The following is a 22,356-nucleotide window of genomic DNA, read 5'->3' as shown; positions in this document are numbered from 1 at the left end:
AAAGGACCTTTTGGGGGGGTTCTTGATTTGGAAATAGTTTCTATTTCTACCTAAACCATTTTAAAGAGCCCTCTGAAAACCCTGGGTTTCTGCTGCCTTAGGGATAATTTATTGAGAGAAGAAACTGTTCTTGTCCAAAAAAAAAAAAATTAATTGATCTCTGAAGCCCTTGTAAACCTAATTTTTTTATGATATTGTATAATTTGTTAGGATTGTATCGATCTGATTGGTTATAAGGGGAAAGTAAACATTCATTTTGATTTTATAAAGATAGCATTTCTTAGTCTTAATGTTTCTTAAAAAAGCATGTACTTATTTATTTGGTAGAGTTACTGGTTGGAAAGTTTTCAATAGTATTTGCCATTATATACTATTTGAATAGGAAATCTCTATGTTTATTAGAAAATTAACTTGTCCTGTTTGAATCATCCTTATTATAGGATTGGATGGAACGCTGGGTCGATGATGCGTTTTGGAGCTTCCTTTTTTCACTTATCCTTATTGTGATAATGTTTCTGTGGAGACCATCGGCAAATAATCAGAGGTACCTAACGTAGGAGAGTTCAGGTTGGGCAAGGATTTGTTCATCACCTGTTACAGTGGTCAGTTCAAAAAGCATTTATAGAAGCTGGAGAGGTAGTCCCTGCTGATAAGGAGTGAACAGTCAAGTGGGGAGACAAACAACAGAAGCAAGACGGTGAAATAAGAGATATATAAACTAAGCCCAGCAGAAAGACTCCCTGAAAAGGCAGCGTTTATGTCACGCCTTCAGGAAGCGGGTAGGACAGTGGATGGCTGACCTAGGAAAGAGTGCAGGTGTTCTGGGATAGCAGAAACAGACATGGCATACTGTGGAAGCCATTGAGGCATCCCCTGCAGTTAGTACTCCTGATGTTGGAGGCATATAAAGCTAGAAAGTAAAGGTGAGACCAAAGTCATAAAGAGCTTGACTGCAAAGTTCAGAAAGTTGTACTTTAGACCACCTGCGGCAGGAGGCCCCACTGCTTCCTTTGCCTCGTTCCTCTTCCCCACGGAAAACGCTGTTAAGGTTCTTCCTTCTTGGAAAAAATGAATAAGTATATACTAGCACGTGTGTTTCTGTCTTTAAAATTATACAACAGCAATGATAATACACACATACATATATACACTGTCCTGCACTTTCTTGTTTAAACTGTGTCTTTCCTTATCTTGTATAAATTTATCACTTTTAGTGGATATATGGCATGCCATAATATGATTGTGGTGTAATTTATATAAGCAGTTTCTAATTGTTAGACACTTGGTTTCTAGGTTTTTTGCTCTTATCAGAAATGCTTTTTGAATGCTGTTGGACTTAGTGTGGCTCAATCAGTGTACTCTATTTTCACTAATCAGATTAGCAATTTCTTTTTAGTTAGGGGATAAAAATAGTGGGTAGGGAGGTAAACTTGACGCGGAGGAAAAAATACAGCAGAGAATTCCCTTCCCTGAATATTATATATTGCAAAGAATTTGATCCACTTATGCTTTTAAAAATGGGTTCGGAACTCCAGTTTCACAGTTTCTTCACAATAACCTTTGCCAATTTGAAAGTAAAATAATTAAATTTTTATCATTTCAATTTATGAGAAACTTTTAAAGTGCAGATATTTCTTAAAGTATGAGATGACTGTTTTAGATATAAACTGAAAATTGAACAAGTTTAAACACACTAGTGAAACTCCTCCTTGTTTTTGATATAGATATGCCTTCATGCCCTTAATAGATGATTCCGATGATGAAATTGAAGAATTCATGGTAACATCAGAAAATTTAAGTGAGTTATTCTCTTATTATTAAGTGGCCATTGTATATACTGTAACAAAGAAATATTGTACCTTTACCTGTGATGCAAGGTGAAATATACATTGTTTTTCCTATAAAATATTTTTAAAACTTTATCTGCTAAAACCTCTATTATGGTAGATGGTCACAGGAAGAAAAGTCAGTAATGAAATTCTCAAGATTATTAATATAGTTTAAGCTTTTGTTACTCGTTTGCTCTTAATGTCCATGCGTTAAAGCAGGTACACTATTTTCCCCACAAGAATGATTTGGCATGTATTGTGCTTAGCTTATAAATAATATTCATCTTCTTAACAATGATTACTAAATTTCTTCGTATCACCTCTTATTGTTTTTTAAAACTGTGCACATCTGAAATTTCCTGGTCATCCCCAAAGCATTTCTAATTATGGTTTTAGTGCTATATTCATCTTTATACTAATTTATGCATAGCATTATCATTTTATGCATTTTACCATAACGTAATTAAAGCATTTGTTAAGGCAACATAAGTATGTAACTCAGATGTTAAGAGTAATTTTATCTTTATTCTGTTTTTTCTTCTTCTTACTGTGGTTTCTCTTATTAGTAACATTTTTTTCCCACAATTTTTTGGTTTCTCTACTGTGAAAATTTTATAATTTTCCAGTTAGCAAAAATTGCAACAAAATCAGTATGTCTTCGCTGTCTGCACTTCCTGTTACCTCTTCTTAAGATTTTCACCTACGACTAATTCTTTCATGTTTTTCTGTCTTATTAAGAAAGGAAACCGGAGAAACTTATTCACAGCAAAGATATTACAATTCAGTGTATTGAAGTAATGGCTCCAGTAATGATGGAATTAATTGTATTGGGCTAATTTTCCTGATAACTAGAATAAACTCTGAACAGAATATTTTTTAAAATTGACTGTTTGAAGGCACTAGAGAGCAACAAAAAGCAGGCAGAAACTGGAGGAGATTTTACTGTTGAAAGAAGAGAACCACATTTAATACGTTCCACATTTATAGAGCTTTTGTCCAGAATGCCTGCCCAGTCAACGAGATAGCAGAGTGGCTAGAGCTCAGTTAGACAGGCATAATCTTACTGTACAAGGAATTGGAGAGTGAACCTTGGGGCTATAAGAATGCCTGGAAGTTGAAGGAAGAAATCCAGAAGAGAGAGAGCCACAAAGGGGGAAATTCCAAAGTGTATAAAGTTTATGCCTGAACTGGTCATGTGCAAAGTGAGGCTACAAGAGACTGGGCTTGGGGATGGGTAGGGAGAACAATAGCTCTTAGGCTAAGAAGCAGAACAGAAATTTCTGTAGCTGACCACTGCAGAGTTTGAAATACATGTCTCAACAATTTAAAAGTACTTGGGTAAACCCCTTGGACTTTACATTAAAACCCCAGGAAGGTCACACCGTAGAAGTAAAGACCACCGTCTAGGACCACTGAAATGTACCCTAGCACTAAAGCTAAGCTGAAATACACCCTAATAAAATCTAAAAGCACATGCCCCCCAAAAAAATCAGCAATACTTTGAATGCCTGCTAGAACAAAACATACTTCCCAGAGGTAGAGAAGAGAATCCAGAGTCTATAACATACCATTCATTCTCAAGGTCCAGTGTACAGTGATAAATTACTAGGCATGGGATAAAACTGGAAATTGTGACCCATAGTTAAGAGAAAAATCAGTCAATAGAAATCTAGGGTGGTGCAGATATTACAATTAACAAAACTTTAAAAATAATTATTATCAATATGTTAAAGAATCTCTAGAAATAAATTGGTGAAGACAAGGGAAATTTCAGGAGAGACAAGGAAACTAAAAAGAAAAACCAAATAAAAATACTAAAACTGAAATATAGATTATCTGAAATAAGTCCACTGGATGAGATTAACCATAGATGAGAAAACTGCATATAACCAAGTAATCGTCAGTGAGCATTTGGAGACAAATCAAAGTAAATTTTACAAACTGGAAAGAGAGACAAAGAGTGGAAACAAAGTGAACATAACTTCTGTGGCCTGTGAGATGGTATTAAACAGTATAATGTATACATAGTTGAGCTCCAGAAGAAGAGAGAATGAGGCATAAATAATATTTGAAAAAATATTGGCCGGAAAATTTCCAAAATTGATCAAGAGAAGCAACATAGATCAAGGAAGTTCAGTGAGGCCCAAGCAAGATAAATACAAAGAAAATCATTGTTAGATATCATAGTCAAAAACTGCTGAGAACCAAAGGTTAAAAAAAAAAAAAAAAAAAAAAAAACACCTTAAAAAGAAGCCAGAAAAAAAGATTCATGAGACTAGCAGCAGACTTTTCCAAAGCAGTGGAGTTCTAGCAACAACAGAATCACATTCTTAAAGTATTGGGAAAAAAAAAAAAAAGCATATATCAACCTGGAATTTTAAACCCAGTAAAAATATATTTCAAAAATGAAGGTGAAATGAAGATAGTTTCAGAGAAATGAAACCTACAAGAATTGGTCATTAGCAGACCTGCACTGGAAGATATGCTAACAGAAATCCTTCACTTTGAAAAGAAATGCCGTCAGTTTTAAATTCAACAAAAAGGGGAGTTCCTATCCTAGCGCAGCGGAGGCCAATCCGACTAAGAACCGTGAGGTTGCGGGTTCAATCCCTGACCTCACTCAGTGGGTTGGGGATCCAGTGGTGCCATGAGTTGCAGACAGTTTGGATCTGGTGTTGCTGTGGCTGTGGCATAAGCTGGCAGCAACAGCTCCATTTGACCCCTATCCTGGGAACCCCCATGTGCCACGGGTGTGGCCCTAAAAAGACAAAAGACAAAAAATTAAAAAAATAAAAAATAAGTAAATTCAACAAAAAGGAAACTGAATGAAGGAAGAGCACTGAAAATAGTACATACTTGGGCAAATGCAAAAACTAGTTTTAAATAAATCTTTTAAAAGTCAATCAACTTTTTAGCAAAAATAGTAGCATGAGATTTATGACGTATTTAGAAGTGTAATGTATGATTGTAGCACAAAAGAAAAAGATGTAAATGAATTTAGTATTATAATATAGTTCTTACATATATTCAGAGAAGATTATGATAAGCCAAGAAACATTAGAAAGGAAGGAAGGAATGTATCCAAAAGGACACAGAAAAGGAATGCCAGAGGAGGCAAATGTAAAACAAATTGCAGTTTGAATAGTAAGCAGACAGACTTAAATAACCTAACTATATTGATAATTAAAATAAATGCAAGTGGACTACATACTCAATAGGAAGAGATTGTCTGATAGTTAAAAAAAAAACAGTGAAACTCAACACAAAAGAAAGCTAGTGTGGCTGTGTTAGTATTTGACAAAGTAAACTTCAAAGCTGAGTATTGCCAGTAATTGTTTAAAGTGTCATTTCTTAATGACAAAAGGATGAATTTATCAAGAAGACATAATAATCCTAAATGTGTATACATTTAATGACAGTTTTATCAAATTCTGATTCATGAATTCTGAAGCTCTAAAGAGAGGTATAAACAAATACAGTCATAATTTGATTTGTGTGTGTGTGTGTGTCTCTTTGCCATTTCTTGGGCCGCTCCCGCGGCATATGGAGGTTCCCAGGCTAGGGGTCTAAACGGAGCTGTAGCCACCAGCCTACACCACAGCCACAGCAATGCGGGATCCAAGCCATGTCTGCAACCTACACCACAGCTCATGGCAACGCCAGATCCTTAACCCACTGAACAAGGCCAGGGATCAAACTTGCAACCTCATGGTTCCTAGTCAGATTCGTTAACCACTGCTCCACAACGGGAACTCCCATAATTTGATATTTTAACACTTCTTCAATGATTAATAAAACAAGTCGACATATCAGTAAAATATATGAGAGTTGAATAAAATCATCAACCTAATTAACCTGATTTATATTTATAGAACATTTCACCTAGCACCTGAAGATTAAATGTTCAAGTCTACATTGAATAAGATAGACTGGGAGTTCCTGTTGTGGCTGTGTAGACATAACAATAAGGTATCTACAAAATAATCAAATATTTAGAAATTAAGCAGTACATTTCTACGTAGCTCAGGGATTGAGGGAAAATGTTTCATTCTAAATGATAATAAAAGCAGAACATGTCACATTTTATAGAATGTAGCTAAACCAATTCTAGAGGAAAATTAAATAGCTTTAATGCCTATATTAGCAAGAAAAAAGGGAAAACGTAAAAACAAATAAAATCAGTGGTAATATGTTTCCTTGAGAAGCTAGAAAAAGAATGGCAAATTAGGAGTTCCCGTTGTGGCACAGCGGATACAAATCTGACTAGGAACCATGAGGTTGCGGGTTTGATCCCTAGCCTCGCTCAGTGGGTTAAGGATCCAGCGTTGCTGTGAGCTGTGGTGTAGACCAGCGGCTACAGCTCCAATTCGACCCCTGGGAACTTCCATATGCTGCCCTTTTAGGTGCGGCCCTAAAAAACGGGGGGGGGGGGGGGGCAAATTAAACCTGGAGTAATTAGAAAGAAGCAATAAAGTTAAATGTCATATCGGTGAAATAGAAAATGGGGAAATAGAATCAACAAAGCCAAAAGTGGTTTCTTTGAAGAGATTAATAAAAATAGGTTTACCTCTAGCTAGTCTAAACCAGAAATAAAGACAAAACAATGTAGCAAGGCAAACTTCCAGTGTTGAAAAGATAGCACATTACTACAGTAAGAAAAGTAAGTAAAGAAATACTACGAACAGATTTGAGTGTTCGGATAAAATGAACAAATTCCTTAAAAAAAGTTGTTAAACTAACCTTAATTGTAACCTCTGCCACTAAATATGAATAGTTCTATATCTATGAAATAAATTGGATTTGAAATTTAAAATCTTCCCATAAAGTACCAGGCCCAAATGGCCTCACTAGTAAATGCTTTCAGATACTTAAAGAGGAAATATTCTAATATTCTAATCTTACACAAACTCTTAGAGGAGGTGGGACTACTTCCCAGCCTTTTTTTTTTTTTTTTTTTTTGCTTTCTAGGGCCACACCCATGACATAAGGAAGTTCCCAGGCTAGGGATCAAGTCAGAGCTACAGCTTCAGGCCTACAACACAGCCACAGCAATGCTGGATCCTTAACCCACTGAGCAAAGCCAGGGATTGAACCTACATCTTCATGGATACTAGTTGGATTTGTTTCTGTTACGCCACAATGGGAACTCCCTTCTTAATTTATTTTAAAAGGCCAGCACAACTCAGGTGCCAAAATTTAACAAAGACAGAAAGAAGGAAGGAAGGAAGGAAGAAAAACTTACAGACCAGTATCACTAGTGAGTAGAAACATAAAATCCCTTTAAAGATATTAGTAAATAAAATCTAGCAGAATACAGAAAGACTATCATTGTGAAGTGAACTTTATTCCAGGATTGCGAGGCTGTTTTGACATTTGAAAATGTAATATAATGTAACTCATCACATTAAAAAAAGAAAAATGACATAATTATCTCAGGCACAGAAAAACGTCACAGAATTCAATACCTGTTTGTGGATTGGAAAAAAAAAAAAACAACAACAACACTTAGCAAACAAAGTACAGAATGCTAAGAAAAAACTCTACAACTCAAAGCATACTTAGTGGTGAAATAATTAGTGTTTTCCTCCCAAGGTTGGGAACGAAGTACAAAGATATTTGCTCACCACTTTGACTCAACATCAGACAGGAGGTCCTGACCGGTGCAGAACGGCAAAGCACACAAACCAACCCAAAAAATACAAAAAGCATAAAAAAGTGTGAAAAGGAAAAAATAAACCTGTTTTTATTTGTGGATACCAAGGTTAAGTATGTAGAAAATCCTAAGTCTACAAAACCCCCCCCCAAAAAAACCAGTAGAACTAATCAGTGAATATAACAGTCATAGGATATATGTCAAATATATAGAAACTAGTTGTTTTATATACTAGCTGTAAATAATTGAAAAATGAAATTTTAAATATTTATAATACCTTCAAAAATAAAATATTTTTTAATAAATTTAATGAAAAAAATGTGCAAAACCAGAGTTCCCGTTGTGACTCAGAGGGTTAAGAACCCAACTAGTATCCATGAAGATGCAGATTTGATCCCTGGCCTTGCTCGTGGGTTAAGGATCCTGTGTTGCCACAGGCTGCAGCATAGGTCACAGATGCAGCACGGATCTGGCATTGCTGTGGCTGTTGGTGTAGGCTGCAGCTGTAGCTCCAATTTGATCCCTGGCCCAAGAACCTCCATATGCTGCAGGCATGGCCATAAGAAGAAAAAAAAGTTTCAGATTGTACTCATAAGGAGAGTCCGATATTGGCATAAGGCTAGGGATACATCAGTGTAGCAAAATAAAGTCTAGAAATAAATCCACACATATCGTTCAATGGATTTTGTTATTGTTGTTGCTTCGGATTATTTTATTAATGCAATAACACTTTGAAGAATGTACTTTTACCAGCACCAGATCGATTCCAGTATAATAGGAGATATCTAAAGTCTTTATTTCCAAAATAAGTGTAATATTTAAATTATTTTTAAATTGGATGCTTCATTTGTCAGTTGATTTTTGACTGAGGCACTAACTTATGCTCTTGACAGCATCATATCGTATCACTTGTCCTAGTTTATGGAGAAGCACATTTGGCAAATTATCGTAGTAACAAAGGTGATATTAAAATCTATCAGGTACCTTATATATGCTAATTTGTTTAATGCTCATCAGCCAAGGTAGACCTCATTGCATTTTATAAGTGGGGACATTGAGTCACAGAAAGTTGATTGCTTTGCCCAAGATTACATAGATAGAGCCAGAATTCCAAGAGCTCTTAACCTCGCCTCTGCTAACACTGCTGGCATAAAGAAGAGCCTTGTTCAAACATAAAGAAATACAAATTTTCTTCCCTATTTTATTTATACCATAAGCACATTCTAACAGTTTATACATCAGAGAAGTATGGCCAAAGATGATTTTTAAATCCATAAACTTTAGAATGTATTGAAACTGTCTAAGGAAATGTGTACATTTATCTGTTTGCCTGTTTGTTTAAACCCCTCCAAAACCAGAATTCACACTAGCAACTTGAGGACCTGGTCGTTATTGCAGTTTGACATTTTTGACTTTTGCCGTCCCCCCTGTACTTCCAAACGGTATATTGAAACCAGCACCCAGCCCAAAGCTTCCACTGTTAACCCTCTTTATACGGTTATTAAATGTGAGGCTATAAAGGAAAATATTATTTTATAATTTTATGTATTTCTATACTTTTTCTCATTATAGCTGAAGGAATAAAATTAAGAGTCTCGAAAACGGTTTCCAATGGAACAGCTAAACTTACTTCTGATAATTTTGTGAGTATAGTATATATTTAATAGAGTCTCAGTCTTTAATACTTTAGAAATCTATATGAGTGTCACATTCATTGACTGAGGAGAACATTTTTTTTTTCAGGTGGTCCTTTGTCATTTTATTATCACTTTTTTATTTAATGATTTTTATTTTTTCCATTATAGTTGGTTTACAGTGTTCTGTCAATTTCTACTGTACAAAAAAGTGACCCAGTCACACTTACATATATACATTCTTTTTCTCACATTATCCTCCATCATGTTTCATCACAAGTGACTAGATATAGTTCTTTGTGCTTTACAGCATGATCTCATTGCTTATCCACCCCAAATACAATAGTTTGCATCTATTAACCCCAGGCTCCCAGTCCATCCCACTCCCTCCCTCTCCCCCTTGGCAACCACAAGTCTGTAGGAGAACATTTTTTCACTAGTTTTTTTTTTTTATATAAAAATATATGTTACCAAGTAGCAATGCTGACAACTGTAACTGTTGTAAGTCCTTACTTTTCAAATTCTGTCCTTGGACCAGCAGTGTCACCTGAGAACTTGTTAGAAACTCAGTATTTCAGGCCTACCCCAGACCTACAGAATCCGAATCTGCTTTTTAACAGGATTCCATAGACAATTCACATGCACAAGATTGAGAAGCTTTGTTATAGTAAAAGTCTGTGTTAATTTGTCACCATTTTAAAGTGATTTTTTTAAAATTGAAGTATAGTTGATTTACAGTATTGTGTTAAAAGTGGTTTTTTAAACCATTTCAGATAACATTTGTTATCTATTGGAAAAGGACTTTAAACCACATAAGCTTAAGAAAAATAGTATAGGGTAGATTTGATTTTTTAAAGTATTTTATGCATATTAAAAGTGATAATTATAAACATAATTAGACAAAATAGAAATGCCTATCATACAGTTTTATTTTTTACACAGTTTTATATTTGGCTTTCTTACAATTACACGTTTTGATTAATAATGTGTACAAGTTTATGTACACATCTAAGTTCTAACAGGACAGATGGCATATGAAACAGTTTCGTTTGTTGGTTTTGATAAATTCTCTCATTTTTATTTTTGGTAATTAATAATTCTTTAAAATGTGTTCTTTGAAGTAGTTTTATGGTAATTTAAACCTTAAAAAGTACAACAGTTTTAATTCTCTAGTGTTAGAACTATTCAACTTGTAGATTTTCCTCTTATTTTAGGGATATATCTCAGTTTATTTTAAAGCTCAATATGTGCACATATATCAAGGGAAAACGTTTTCATTTCTCTAAGTCGTGTAGTCAGCTCTTGATCAGAAGTTGGGGGCTTTGTCTCTCCTTAACTCATTTCTCCCTGAGATTCACTCAGAGGATTGGGGTGCCTCTTAGTACTGGCTCAGTTGCTCGCTCTCTCTCTCCAGGTAAGCAAGATGTAATTAATGCTAGAATCAGAACATTCCATATTATAGCCATATATAGCCATATTGATTTATTTTATGTTATAAACCAAAATATTCAGTATTCCTTTTATTTTTCTTACTCCCAGGAGATAACTATAATCAAGTTTCTTTAAAAAAAAGAAGAAAAAAAAAAAAAAAGGGGTTTAGATACCACAACTGATCTGCTTTTCTTTTCTCCTCCAGAGAGATGAGCATAGACACAAGTGATAGAAATAAATAAGCCTTTATAAAGTTAGAAAATCTGTACCATCATCTTTCTCTGTTGAAAAATTATAAATTCACAATCTGAAATGAACAAACTAGGAGGCATAGGAAATGATGGAAACAAAAAATCAATACAAATCTATTCATGCTGTTTCCTATCTCATAAATCAGCTCTTTGTATTTTTACTGTTGTTTTTAAGCCAAAAAAATAACACCACTGCATCTAAAACCAAGAAGTATAAAAACCTGAAATCCAAATGTTTGTTTGACTGTTAAAGAAAACACTGGCATAAAATCTATGTGACGGAGTTCCCGTCATGGCTCAGTGGTAACAAACCTGACTAAGATCCATAATGATGCAGGTTTGATCCCTGGCCTCGATCATTGGGTAAAGGATCTGGTGTTGCTGTGGCTGTGGTGTAAGCTGGCAGCTGCAGCTCCGAATTGATCCCTAGCTTGGGAACTTCCTTATGCTGCGGGTGCAGCCCTAAAAAGCAAAAATAAAGAAAGAAGAAAAATCTGTGTGGCATAAGTGCCAACTTCTTATGATATTTAGAAATTAAAATGAAGCATTTGAATTTAAATGCTTAAATTTTATAAACCTTCTATTTAAAAATTCTGCTTTCAGGTGATATTAAGCAAATGCTAATATGTAAATATTTGTTTCTACAGGATGAAGATTTGAAGTGGGTGGAGGAAAATATTCCCTCTTCATTCACGGATGTGTAAATATCTTCTGTTACAGTTTGAATCTAAAATTTAGTCTCTCTTTCCCCATTCACAAGCTTGAAGTGACAGCAGGGGATTTGTTGGAAGTGGCACTTATTTCTCTGCATATACGTAACTTCAGATTTGCCGTGTTCTTCTGGTTTTGCTGAAGACCATGAGTTGTGTGTGGTTTTGTTTGTAATCTTTAGAGATTTCATAGTTTTTTGAGCAAATGTATGTGTGGAGAGATTCAGGTTAGTTGGCAACGGTTATCTTCCAGATCTGGAAAATAATTATTAAGTACTTTAGAAGGTAACCACCAAAGTAGACCAAACTTATTTGTGCCAACACTTCTTGAAGGAGAGAATAATAAGGCTCCCATGAAGTTCTCTTTACATCTTAGAGAGTCATCACTCTCTACAATTTGTTTCTGTAAATAGAAGGTCTGCCTGATAACAAAAATTCCTCTGGCCTATAAAAGACTAAAATATCTTATTTTGTGTTGCCATGAACCAATTATATAAAATGAGTAGAATAATATAACCCAAGATAGTTTCCAGAATTTTAGTTTCTTGGGAACCTCTTTGTGTTCACTCAGAAAACTTTAACATAAAATTAATGTACAGGAGTTCCCGTCATGACTCAGCAGTTAGCAAACCCAGCTAGCATCCATGAGGACGTAGGTTCAATCCCTGGCCTCGCTAGTGGGTTAAGGATCCAGCATTGTCGTGAGCTGTAGTGTAGGTCACAGATGCGGCTCAGATCCAGAGTTGCAGTGGCTGTGGCATATGCCAGCAGCTGTAGCTCTGATTCAACCCCTAGCCTTGGAACTTCCATATGCTGCAGGTGCAGCCCTAAAAAGTGAAAAAAAAGACATTTTTCAAAGAGAAAAATGGCAGGGGCTTGGAGTTTCCTGGTGGCTCAGCAGGTTAAGGATCTGGTGTTGTCAGCTGTGGCAGCTTGGGTCACTGCTATGGCACAGGTTCGATCTCTGGTCTGGGAATATCCACATGCCATGAACACAGCCAAAAAGGAAAAAAAAAAAAAAAAAAAAAAAAAAGCAGAGGCTTAAAAAATAAAGACGGAATTGGGTGCTCATTGTGTTTGGAATTATTCATTAGTAAAGGTTTAGTCCTTGATCTTCCAACACCTTAGCCACTAGTATTACTGGTCTTGATTTGTTTTTGTTGTCATTGTTTCCAACAAGTTTTTGAAGTTGTAGTTATTTTCATATTTCAGTTCATTTTTAACTGAAATTTTTGAAGTATAACACCCATTCTGGAAATTCTAAGTGCACAAATTTCAGGTATATATAGCTCAATAAATTCTTCGTATAAACATACCCAGTAGCCAGTACCCAGATATCCAGATGAAAAACTGAGACATCACTACCACCCTGTAAAACCATCTTGTTTTCCTCTTGTATCAGGACCCATTCTCCCAAAGCTCCTGTAACTGTAGATTATTTGTGTCAGTTTTTAAAATTTGAACCCTCAGTAATCCATACCTCTCTTTTGGCCATGTAGCATCCCAGTTTATCTGTTAAGAACAACACTGCTAAGGATATTCTTCTCCGTGTCTGTTGGTGACACTACGTATTCGTTTCTGTCACCCGTGTCCTCCAGGAGTGGAGATTAGTGGATCGTAGGATATGCTGTGTTCAGCTTCTGTAGATACGCTGGCCTCTTAATAACATTGTCAACTTTTTTTTCCCTTTTATTTCAGAGCTCTTCCAGTGTTAGTGGATTCAGATGAGGTAAAATATATTTTTGCTTATTTCTTGGAGCTAGTTATTTTCACAAAATAGAAATGTAATTTCAGAAAGGAAGTCTGAATGTTACTTTTTTAAATGATTACAAATTGAGCAGATTGAAAGACTATGCATTGATTTGTGGGTAAAGTTTAAAGGAACTCGATCCTCATTTAAAACAGGAGCAAGAAAAATGCTTATTGGAGTAAAAGGAGGGAAGAATTATTTCATGAGATTTTGAGCCTATGATTTTCTCACATCCTGTATGTAGGTAAGAGCTTAGAAGACTTTAAAGGGGTAGTTTGTCTAATTTAACCTCTCACACTTGTAGATATTTTCCTAGGTGTATTACATAGAGTTTCTAACTGATTTATGTTTACTAAGTAGGAACTGTGAATAGAAGATGTAGATGAGGAAGGTTTGAAGGTTACAGATCATGGGGACACTGCAGGGGGTGGCCCAAGACAGGAAGAAATCTGAAGTGTAAGGATTAAAGGATGGATGCGGGGCCCACCAGCTTATTCAGAGGAAGATGGGGTTGGGAAATCAGTGGTGGCTAAGGAGAAATTCACGTGGTGCCTACACAATATGAGAGAAGCTGCATCTACTCACTGCAAGGTCAGGGAAGAGACAGTGGCATCAGCGTGGTGATTTGACCGTAGCGGGATGGGAAGTTTTGAAAAGGCTGCTGTAAACACGCCCCTTGCTCCAAAACTGTTGAACTGTAGGCTTTATAACCCTGTAGAAAGACAGGGAGTTTTAAAAGGGCATTTACGGTATTCAATTGTTGAATAGTTGATTTGTAATTTAAAAAACGCCATAACTGGTAAAGTCAGGCACATCCCTAGACGAGCTATGCCTAAGAAATCCTTGTTAGTCTGTCCCTGCCTCTCACTGGTGATTCTGAGCTAGAAATGTTTTCTAGCTGGCAGGAAGTTCAAAAGTTTTCTGAACTTCTCAAGAGATAATTGACTCTTCTCCATTATTAGGAAGTCTGGATTGTATGGTTTTTATTTTCTGTATCTAATACTTTTGCGTATGTCGTGGAGTGTATGGTACCCCATAAAATTGTGACTGCTCTGCAGAGAATAGTGGTAGGTCTGGGAGGAGCAGCAACATTTTGATGAATATCTTCTTTTTTTTTTTTTTAAAGGAAATTATGACCAGATCTGAAATGGCAGAAAAAATGTTCTCTTCAGAAAAGATAATGTGATTGGGATCCATATCAATGAAACCTACATGACAGTGAAGGAACTTCCTCAAGACTAAAAGAGAACTTGGTTTTGCGATAGTACAAGTTTTTATTGTATTTTCTTGGAAATCTGTGGATTGAAATTAAGAGTTCAGATGGTGGGAGGGTTCACAACCCTTTTAAAGCTGAACCTTGAATGTGAGTTTAATGTCCATGAAGTTGCCCAGATTGGCAGTCATCTGAGAGAGAAGTATCACAATAGAGATAGGTGCCCAGATGCCCTGAGCTGAAGGGTGGCAGGCATGTGGATTTGGGTTCTCTTTGTTTTTTTCCTGGAAAATATGACCATTCCAGAGTAAAATAATCTTTGTACATCAACACTCCTACTGTTCTTCCACTGACCTTTGAAACGGATGACGTGAGTCTTGTGAAGTGTGGTAAAGCAATGCCTCCGTCTCTTAGGTTTATAGTTATTTTGAGTTTTATGCTGAAGTGATTTGATAACAAGTACAACTCCATTGACGTTGGAACATGCGGATGTTTCTATGGTTGGTTTTGCTCAGCGTGTGCACACACAAAGCCCTTGTGTGTAATTAACGCCACGCACGTCAAATCACGCATTGGCCTTCTCTGTCTGAACTCCGGGAGCACAGTACCCAGAGGGAGAGGTCACTCCCCATGGCCTGGCCTCCCAGCGTCCCCTCACTCAGGCCAGATGCACACATGAACCCCCCTGGGGCAGGAGGGTCCCCTGGCCACATGGCTCTGTCACAGCACTTCCTCCCTGCCAAGCTGGGGGGCCCATCACCAGTGAACCTCGAGGAAACTAGAACCTTCTATATAATCGTAGCATGTTTGGTTTCATTACAAAACATATATAACTGCATAGTACCTTCGTGTTATATTTAACTGCATAGTACCTTACTGTTAATCTTGTAATTAATTTTTAAACCTTAAACCCTGTTTTATACATTATTTTGCTACATCAGTCTGTGTAATGTATGTAATGTGTGATTGAAAATATAAAATTTTTTTTAATGCAGAATATTCTAAACTTGAAAAGTAACTGAATATAGTATGATGAAAATGGTGACTGTTTTGCTGCTTTCTGACCAAAGATACAGGGCTAGTGGATATTTAGAATAGGAATTAAAGTCAGAATCTTCTGTATCTTTCTTTGAAGGAGTTCTAACAGCCTGAGTTGAGGATGACTTCAGAGGTTGTGATTAAGAAGCATTAAAGTCTTGGAGTTCCCCTCGTGGCGCAGTGGTTAACGAATCCGACTAGGAACCATAGGTTGCGGGTTCGGTCCCTGCCCTTGCTCAGTGGGTTAAGGATCCGGCGTTGCCGTGAGCTGTGGTGGAGGTCGCAGACGCAGCTCGGATCCCGCGTTGCTGTGGCTCTGGCGTAGGCCGGCGGCTACAGCTCCGATTTGACCCCTAGCTTGGGAACCTCCATATGCTGCAGGAGCAGCCCAAGAAATAGCAAAAAGACCAAAAAAAAAAAAAAAGGCATTAAAGTCTTAACCAGTACAAACATTTAAATTATAACCTTTTTTTTTTTCCAATGTGAAGCCACAACACAAAATTATTTCTTTCAGAAGCCCACCTTTTGAATTGGTTTCTCATTTACTCATTTCATGGAGGTTAGTAAAAAAGATTTTAGTAGTAACATCTCTTAAAAGATACTTTGAAGTTTATTTTCAGTAGGGGATATCGAATCGTGTTGTAGTAAGAAAGGCGCGGCTTTCATGGTGCCGTTGCTGTAGGACACCCTTCCCAAGCAAAGAGTGTCTAATTCAGTGTGGGTGCCCTTCCTTATTTCTGCTTATGCCACAATAATGGGCTCCCACCTACTACATTTCCCAGCATTTATGTTCATTCTGGTTTTGATGTATTTTATCCTCAGCCCAGTTTCAGAGCTGGAGGTGACCCCTGCCTCCCTGTCCCTAACGTTTGTATCAAATACCACGCCCCAAGTGTTTTGAAGCAGACTGACTCCTAACTCACAAGGCTGTAGTTGAATTTTGAAATGTTGAATCCTGGGCTTCCAGATGCAGGTGGTAATGATGTGCGAGCAGAGAGGAGACGGTACGTGTAATAATAAGGGAGAATGCCTCCAGCGTAACCTGGACTGTGTTTACGAAGACACTTCTTTGTGCAGCTGGCAAGATAAATGCTGCTCCCTATACACTCAGGTACACACTGAAATGCAGGCTTTTCTCATCATCACAGAAAGCAGTATTCTCTCCTGATAGCCTTGTCAGAAGTGCTTTTCAAAGGGCATATGCCGTGCCTGTCACATTCAGTGACGACAGTGGTGTCTGTTGGTGACTCAGGACCTGACTGAGTGTTCCTACCGAGGGCCTGCCTGGCCCCTCATATATGCAGGAGGGGCACCCTCGGCCAGAGCTGTAGTTCTGATGGGAGAAGCAGCACTCAGGGCCGCTGTACAGCTCAACCCCCGGCTTCTGCACGAGGTTTCCAGAAATGGGTAATCGAGGTCTTTGAGGCTATGCCATCCATCAATTTATTCTTAAGATGCCATCAAGATGGGTCTTCCTACCAATGAATGGGTCTGAGGGTAAGAGTCCAGTTGTATGTATTTCCAAGCAAAACACTTAAGTGTTCTTGTTATGCAATTGATGTTCAGTTTATGTGGTGTATGAAATTTGCTTAAAAGGGAATCTTCATGATTTGAGTTGGTGTCTGTTTTAAAGGATATTTAAGTTTATTTTGAAAAGAAGGAAAAATGGATGAATATGTGAATTTTTTAAGCCCAAGAGACAAGATAGTCCCACACTTTTCCTGTAAAGAAAATCATATTCAAAATCTTTCATACATCCTGTAGAAAGTACTGATTTCCGCCCCCAATACCACATATTATATTTGCACTACTATAATGTGAAGACTGAAAGTATAAAAAAAAGTACATGTAAGGTTGATTTTTATATCCTTTTTTAAAAAGGGGGTTGAGTCTGTTGCACTAGGCTCTGCATGACTGTTTATGAGACCTGTTATGCTACATTTATAAGTCCCTAGTTTGGGTACTTCTGTCTTTATGGGATCAACAGCATGTGATAAGCAATACAAAACACTAAGCCTTATAAGAAAAATTTTAACAAATCGATTAAAGTACTAAACAGAGCAAATATATATGTGACAAAACTAGATTTAAGGAAATGTGCATTATAATACAGGAGCTCAATAAGAAACTTTAGATCTAGGAAAACATGTATTTGGGGAGAGAGTTTAGGGGCTTAAGAAGTTATATATTTTTTATTTAAAAATTAAATTATTGTGTAATTTGGAAGAAGTTGCTTTGAATGTAGGACAAAATTATTTCAAAGATTTTTGTTTGACAAAAACTAATGTATTTTTGTGCCTTAATATTTGTTCTGTCTTAATAAAATGCTTTCCGAAATTTTGGGTGACTGCTTCTTGATAATATCTATTAGTGCTAAAATTATGTAAACTTAGTAGGAAATGGAGACTCCAGTAAATGGCAGGACATTAGCAAAATTCTCAAAAGAGGCTCACCTGAAACAAACTCCTCTGTGAAATCCAAACACAGTCTTAAGATTTATTGTATTTTATTTTATTGTGTTTTTAGAGCCGCACGTGCCACATTTGAAAGTTCACAGGCTAAGGGTTGAATTGGAGTTGCAGCTGCCGGCCTACACCACAGCCACAGCAACCCCATATCCCAGCTGTGTCTGCGAGCTACACGACAGCTCACGGCAACGCCAGATCCTTAACCCACTGAGCGAGGCCAGGGATTGAACCTGCATGGATACTAGTCAGGTGCATTTCGGCTGAGCCAGGACGGTAACTCCTAAGATTTATTTACATGTGTTAAAATGAAGTTACCCAGGGCATGTCCTGTACCCCTTCGGAGAGTGGATTTATGCTAAATTCCTACTAGCATAAGTTGGGATAGTACTGAATTCGGATGTAAAAAATTTTGGCAGTATTTCCTTTCAGTCGTTTTGGGAAAGTAAGAAGAAACTGCAGTGAGTTTATACACAGGAATACTTTTAAAAGCTATCCAGTAGATGGTGCCAAAGTAATGTCTCTGAAGAGGTCTAATCACAACATTTTTGGCCACTAACTCTTGTCCTTAAATTTTTTTATTTACTTTTACTTAACAAATGCTAATTTCGGGATGAAATTTTAAAATTTAAAAAGATGCACCCAAAGAGTGCCACCATCCTGGCAAAAAAAAAAAAAAGGCAAAACTCTTCATGTGGTATATTCCCAGTCTCTCTCAGAATGGGAACTTGAAAGCTGGAAGGGGCCTCTGAGCTCATTGTACAGGTGAGAGAAGGGGGAACCAGGAGAGCTTCCTTGGCCCCAGGTCCCTCGGCCAGAGTTGAAGCCTGTCTCCAATTTGCTTTTGCCAACCCTGAATCCTGCTGTCCAAGGGAGAGGAGCCACAACATGGTCCAACTGCACCTCAAAACTTGGACTATACACTCCTTATGCTTGGGTTATCCCTTGCTACATCATTTTATACGACTGTGTTGTCTTTCCTTCTTTACATAAATAGTCATAATTCTGATTCTTTGCTTAATCTGATAAAAGGACATTTATTTCCTTGGGGCATAGTGGAGTGCAAGAGTTAGAGACGATCCATTTTATTTTTAGCACTACTGAGCATCTTGAAAATAAAACATTGGAGTCCTAAATTTTATCATCCTTTTTAAAAAAAAAATGGCATGAAAATATCCACTTCCAAATAATTTTTAGACATTTTTTTTTTGGTCTTTTTCTCTTTTTAGGGCCACACCCTCGGCATATGGAGGTTCCCAGGCTAGGGGCTGAATCGGAGCTGTAGCCGCTGGCCTAATCCACAGCCACAGCAATGCTAGATCCAAGGCGTATCTGCGACCACCACAGTTCACAGTAATGCCGGATCCTTAACCCACTGAGTGAGGCCAGGGATTGAACCCAAGTTCATGGATCCTAGTCAGATTTGTTCCCGCTGAGCCACATTTTTATTAAGCACAAATGAACAAGCTAGCCTTTTCACTAAGAAATTGCTTTTTTTACAATGACTTTATAAAATGTGTTTCTGGATTTCAAGTTTTGAATGGAGAAGTACCTCTTACAGGACCAAACTTCCATGCCAACAACATATCCAGATAAAATAACAATTTCTTGGGAGTTCCCTGGTGGCCTAGAGCTTAAGGATTTGACATTGTCACTGCTGTGGCTCAAGTTCGATCCCTGGCCCAGGAATTTCCACATGCCATGGACATGGCCAAAAAATAAATAAATGAGAGGAACAACTTCTGGATGACATTGGAGAGAGACAAAAAGCAAGGAGACTCTGGAGTTCCTGTCGCGGCACAATGGAGACAATCTAACTGGGAACCATGAGGTTTCGGGTTTGATCCCTGGCCTTGCTCAGTGGGTTAAGGATCTGGCGTTGCTGTGGCTGTGGTGTAGGCCAGCAGTTACAGCTCCGATTCAACTCCTAGCCTGGGAACTTCCATGTTGCAGGTGCTGCCCTAAAAAGACAAAAAGACCAAAAAAAAAAAAAAAGGGGGAGTGGGGGGAGACTCTGAAAGGTATTTAGCACTTGGATGCAGGGTATTGCATTGGGTGCATTTCCCATTTTTATGGCTTTTACTCTGAGAGCAGACCACAGTTTGTGCCAAGTGGAGATTAAACCCAGATATAAAACCTGAATTTTATTTGTTGAACTGGAAGACAGAATTTAGAAGAACGACAGCAGCTAGGAAATACAAATTTCTAAAAGATCCAAAGAAGGCAAGCCCCACATTCTTGTATAAATCTCCCAGATCACTGGCTCGCCCTGGATGTGCATGTGTGGTGCAGACTCCATGCACCCATCAAAGGCTAAAAAAAGTAGATTTTCACTAGCATAGGAGACAAAGTTTGGCTTGAGTCCAACTGTGTAAACTGCTTAAAAAAATAAAGTGAGGTGACATCAGGGAAAAGTGAGGTGACATCCCTAAAGACCTCTGAGAGTTTGTCCCTTTAAAAAAAACCGTGAAAGGCATTCCCATCGTGGCATAGTGGTTAACGAATCCAACTAGGAACCATGAGGTTTCGGATTCAATCCCTGGCCTCGCTTAGTGGGTCAACGATCTGGCGTTGCAGTGAGCTGTGGTGTAGGTTGCAGACTCGGCTCAGATCCCGCGTTGCTGTGACTCTGGTATAGGCTGGCAGCTACAGCTCCAATTAGACTTCTAGCCTGGGAACCTCCATATGCCACAGGAGCGGCCCAAGAAAAGGCAAAAAGACAAAAAATAAATTAAAAAAAAATTAAAAAACATTGAAAAAAAACCCATGAAAACTTTCAGAATTTGTCTTTTCAGAACTCTGGAAGTTGACCAGTCTTGCAGTAACATAGGAGCATTTACTCAAGAAAAATGCTTGAATTTCCGTAAGACCATCAAGCTGAGTGGTGTTTACGCTGCTCCCCATCCCAGCAGTAGCCTTCAAAATTAAAGGTCCACATCCCCACATCCTGCAGGCAGCAGAATGGAGCTGGGGATCTTGCAAAACCTCATTTCCAGGAGTCAGTGGTCATCGAGACTGGCAGAACTTGCACCTCAAGTTCGAAATGCTAAAAGAAATCCTTCATATTAAAGAGGAATGCTGTCAGTTTTAAATTCAACAAAAAGGGGAGTTCCCATCATGGCACAGCGGAAACGAATCCAGTTAGGAACCATGAGTTTGCAGGTTCGATCCTTGGCCTCACTCAGCGAGTTAAGGATCCAGGTTACTGCGAGCTGTGGTGTAGGTCACAGATGAGGCTCGGATCTGGCATGGCTGTGACAGTAGTGTAGGCTGGCAGCTGTAGATCCAATTAGATCCCTAGCCTGGGAACCTCCATATGCCGCGGGTGCGGCCCCAAAGACAAAAAGACAAAAAAATAAAATAAAACGAAGTGGGAAACTGCTTCCAGACAGTGTGTCTCTATTGTGATGTCCTAGGAATGAAGATTCTTTGGAGTGAGGAATTTGACGAGGGCTGCAAAGCTGCCTGTAATGTGATGGGAAATGGTGTAAATAATGGTGGGACTTAGGCCTGAGGATGATCACTTTGTTGCCAAACTGAATTACAATTATGGCATCTGAGTCTGCAAACTTGAAACTGACATCACAGGTACCACGCTCGCTTCTAGACAGGCTGTCAGCAAGTCCAGGAAGGTGGAGTGGCCACTCAGTGAAGCTGCAGAGAGTGCTGGGCTTTGCTGACAACCAGTGTAAGTGGAAGCTACATGGCCTCAAGGGGGCAGGTGACCATGCAGCAGCTTTTGGATGAATTGCTTTTTCTTGCCCCCAGAATTAGAAGACTTGATGAAAAGGGCAAACCAGAAGATTCTGACTCCCCTGGAGTCTGGACCCTCCAGGGAAAGCAACAGTGCAAGTGATTCATTTTGACCCACCCTGATAGACATGAAATTTGCCTTGTGAGAGATGATGCCTTTTGAGAACTCTCTTTAGATGGATCCAGAGGGAAGCAAATTATTGGATGATGCAATGGCAGAAGATAAAAGTGATGAATGGACTGCTGAACAAAATAAACCACAGGCTTCCAGTTAGAAGATACCACGTGGAACAAACATCTGTGATTCCTGTTAAACACAGTGAGGCCTGATGTGTGCATTATGCGATAAATGCCCTTGCGGTTTGGTTGTTTCCTGTACAAGCAAGGAAGTTGGGGTGGTGAAGATTTGTGTATTTTAACCTTTGAAAGCTCTAATATATTTTAGAGAGAAAATCCTATCATTATCCATCCATTTAGAGGAGAACTCTGTAGCCTGCCCTGTCATTGGAAGGGCACATTTTGTGTGTAATTGTATTTGACTAGTAAAAATTTCTCCTCCAGCCTGGGACAGCTCTGTGGAATATTACCTTTGGTTGGGGATAGAGGGAATTCTGATAAGTATAAGTTCC

At 38.1% G+C, this 22,356-nt stretch overlaps 1 protein-coding gene and 1 pseudogene across 4 annotated transcripts in view; both read left to right on the top strand.

Annotated features, from left to right (window-relative positions):
* TMEM87B (transmembrane protein 87B) overlaps nucleotides 1-17,846 on the top strand; it is a 48,341-nt gene extending 30,495 nt beyond the window's left edge. For 2 of the 4 annotated variants that reach the window (XM_021087028.1, XM_021087029.1), the window contains exons 14-20: nucleotides 441-544; nucleotides 1,725-1,798; nucleotides 9,055-9,125; nucleotides 11,446-11,498; nucleotides 13,207-13,237; nucleotides 13,414-13,502; nucleotides 14,385-17,846. In XM_021087028.1, coding sequence (XP_020942687.1) covers nucleotides 441-544; nucleotides 1,725-1,798; nucleotides 9,055-9,125; nucleotides 11,446-11,498; nucleotides 13,207-13,237; nucleotides 13,414-13,440 — 360 coding nt within the window. In that variant the 3' untranslated portion in view covers nucleotides 13,441-13,502; nucleotides 14,385-17,846. The remainder of the gene's footprint in view (nucleotides 1-440; nucleotides 545-1,724; nucleotides 1,799-9,054; nucleotides 9,126-11,445; nucleotides 11,499-13,206; nucleotides 13,238-13,413; nucleotides 13,503-14,384) is intronic. The other 2 variants (XM_021087026.1, XM_021087027.1) reach the window with 1 other exon arrangement.
* On the top strand, nucleotides 16,492-22,002 carry LOC110260115 (annotated as a pseudogene).

This window comes from Sus scrofa, chromosome 3 (assembly GCF_000003025.6).
Source record: "Sus scrofa isolate TJ Tabasco breed Duroc chromosome 3, Sscrofa11.1, whole genome shotgun sequence".
Classification (NCBI taxonomy): domain Eukaryota; kingdom Metazoa; phylum Chordata; class Mammalia; order Artiodactyla; family Suidae; genus Sus; species Sus scrofa.
Note: the sequence above shows the minus strand (reverse complement) of the source record. Positions and strands in the feature narration are given on the sequence as shown.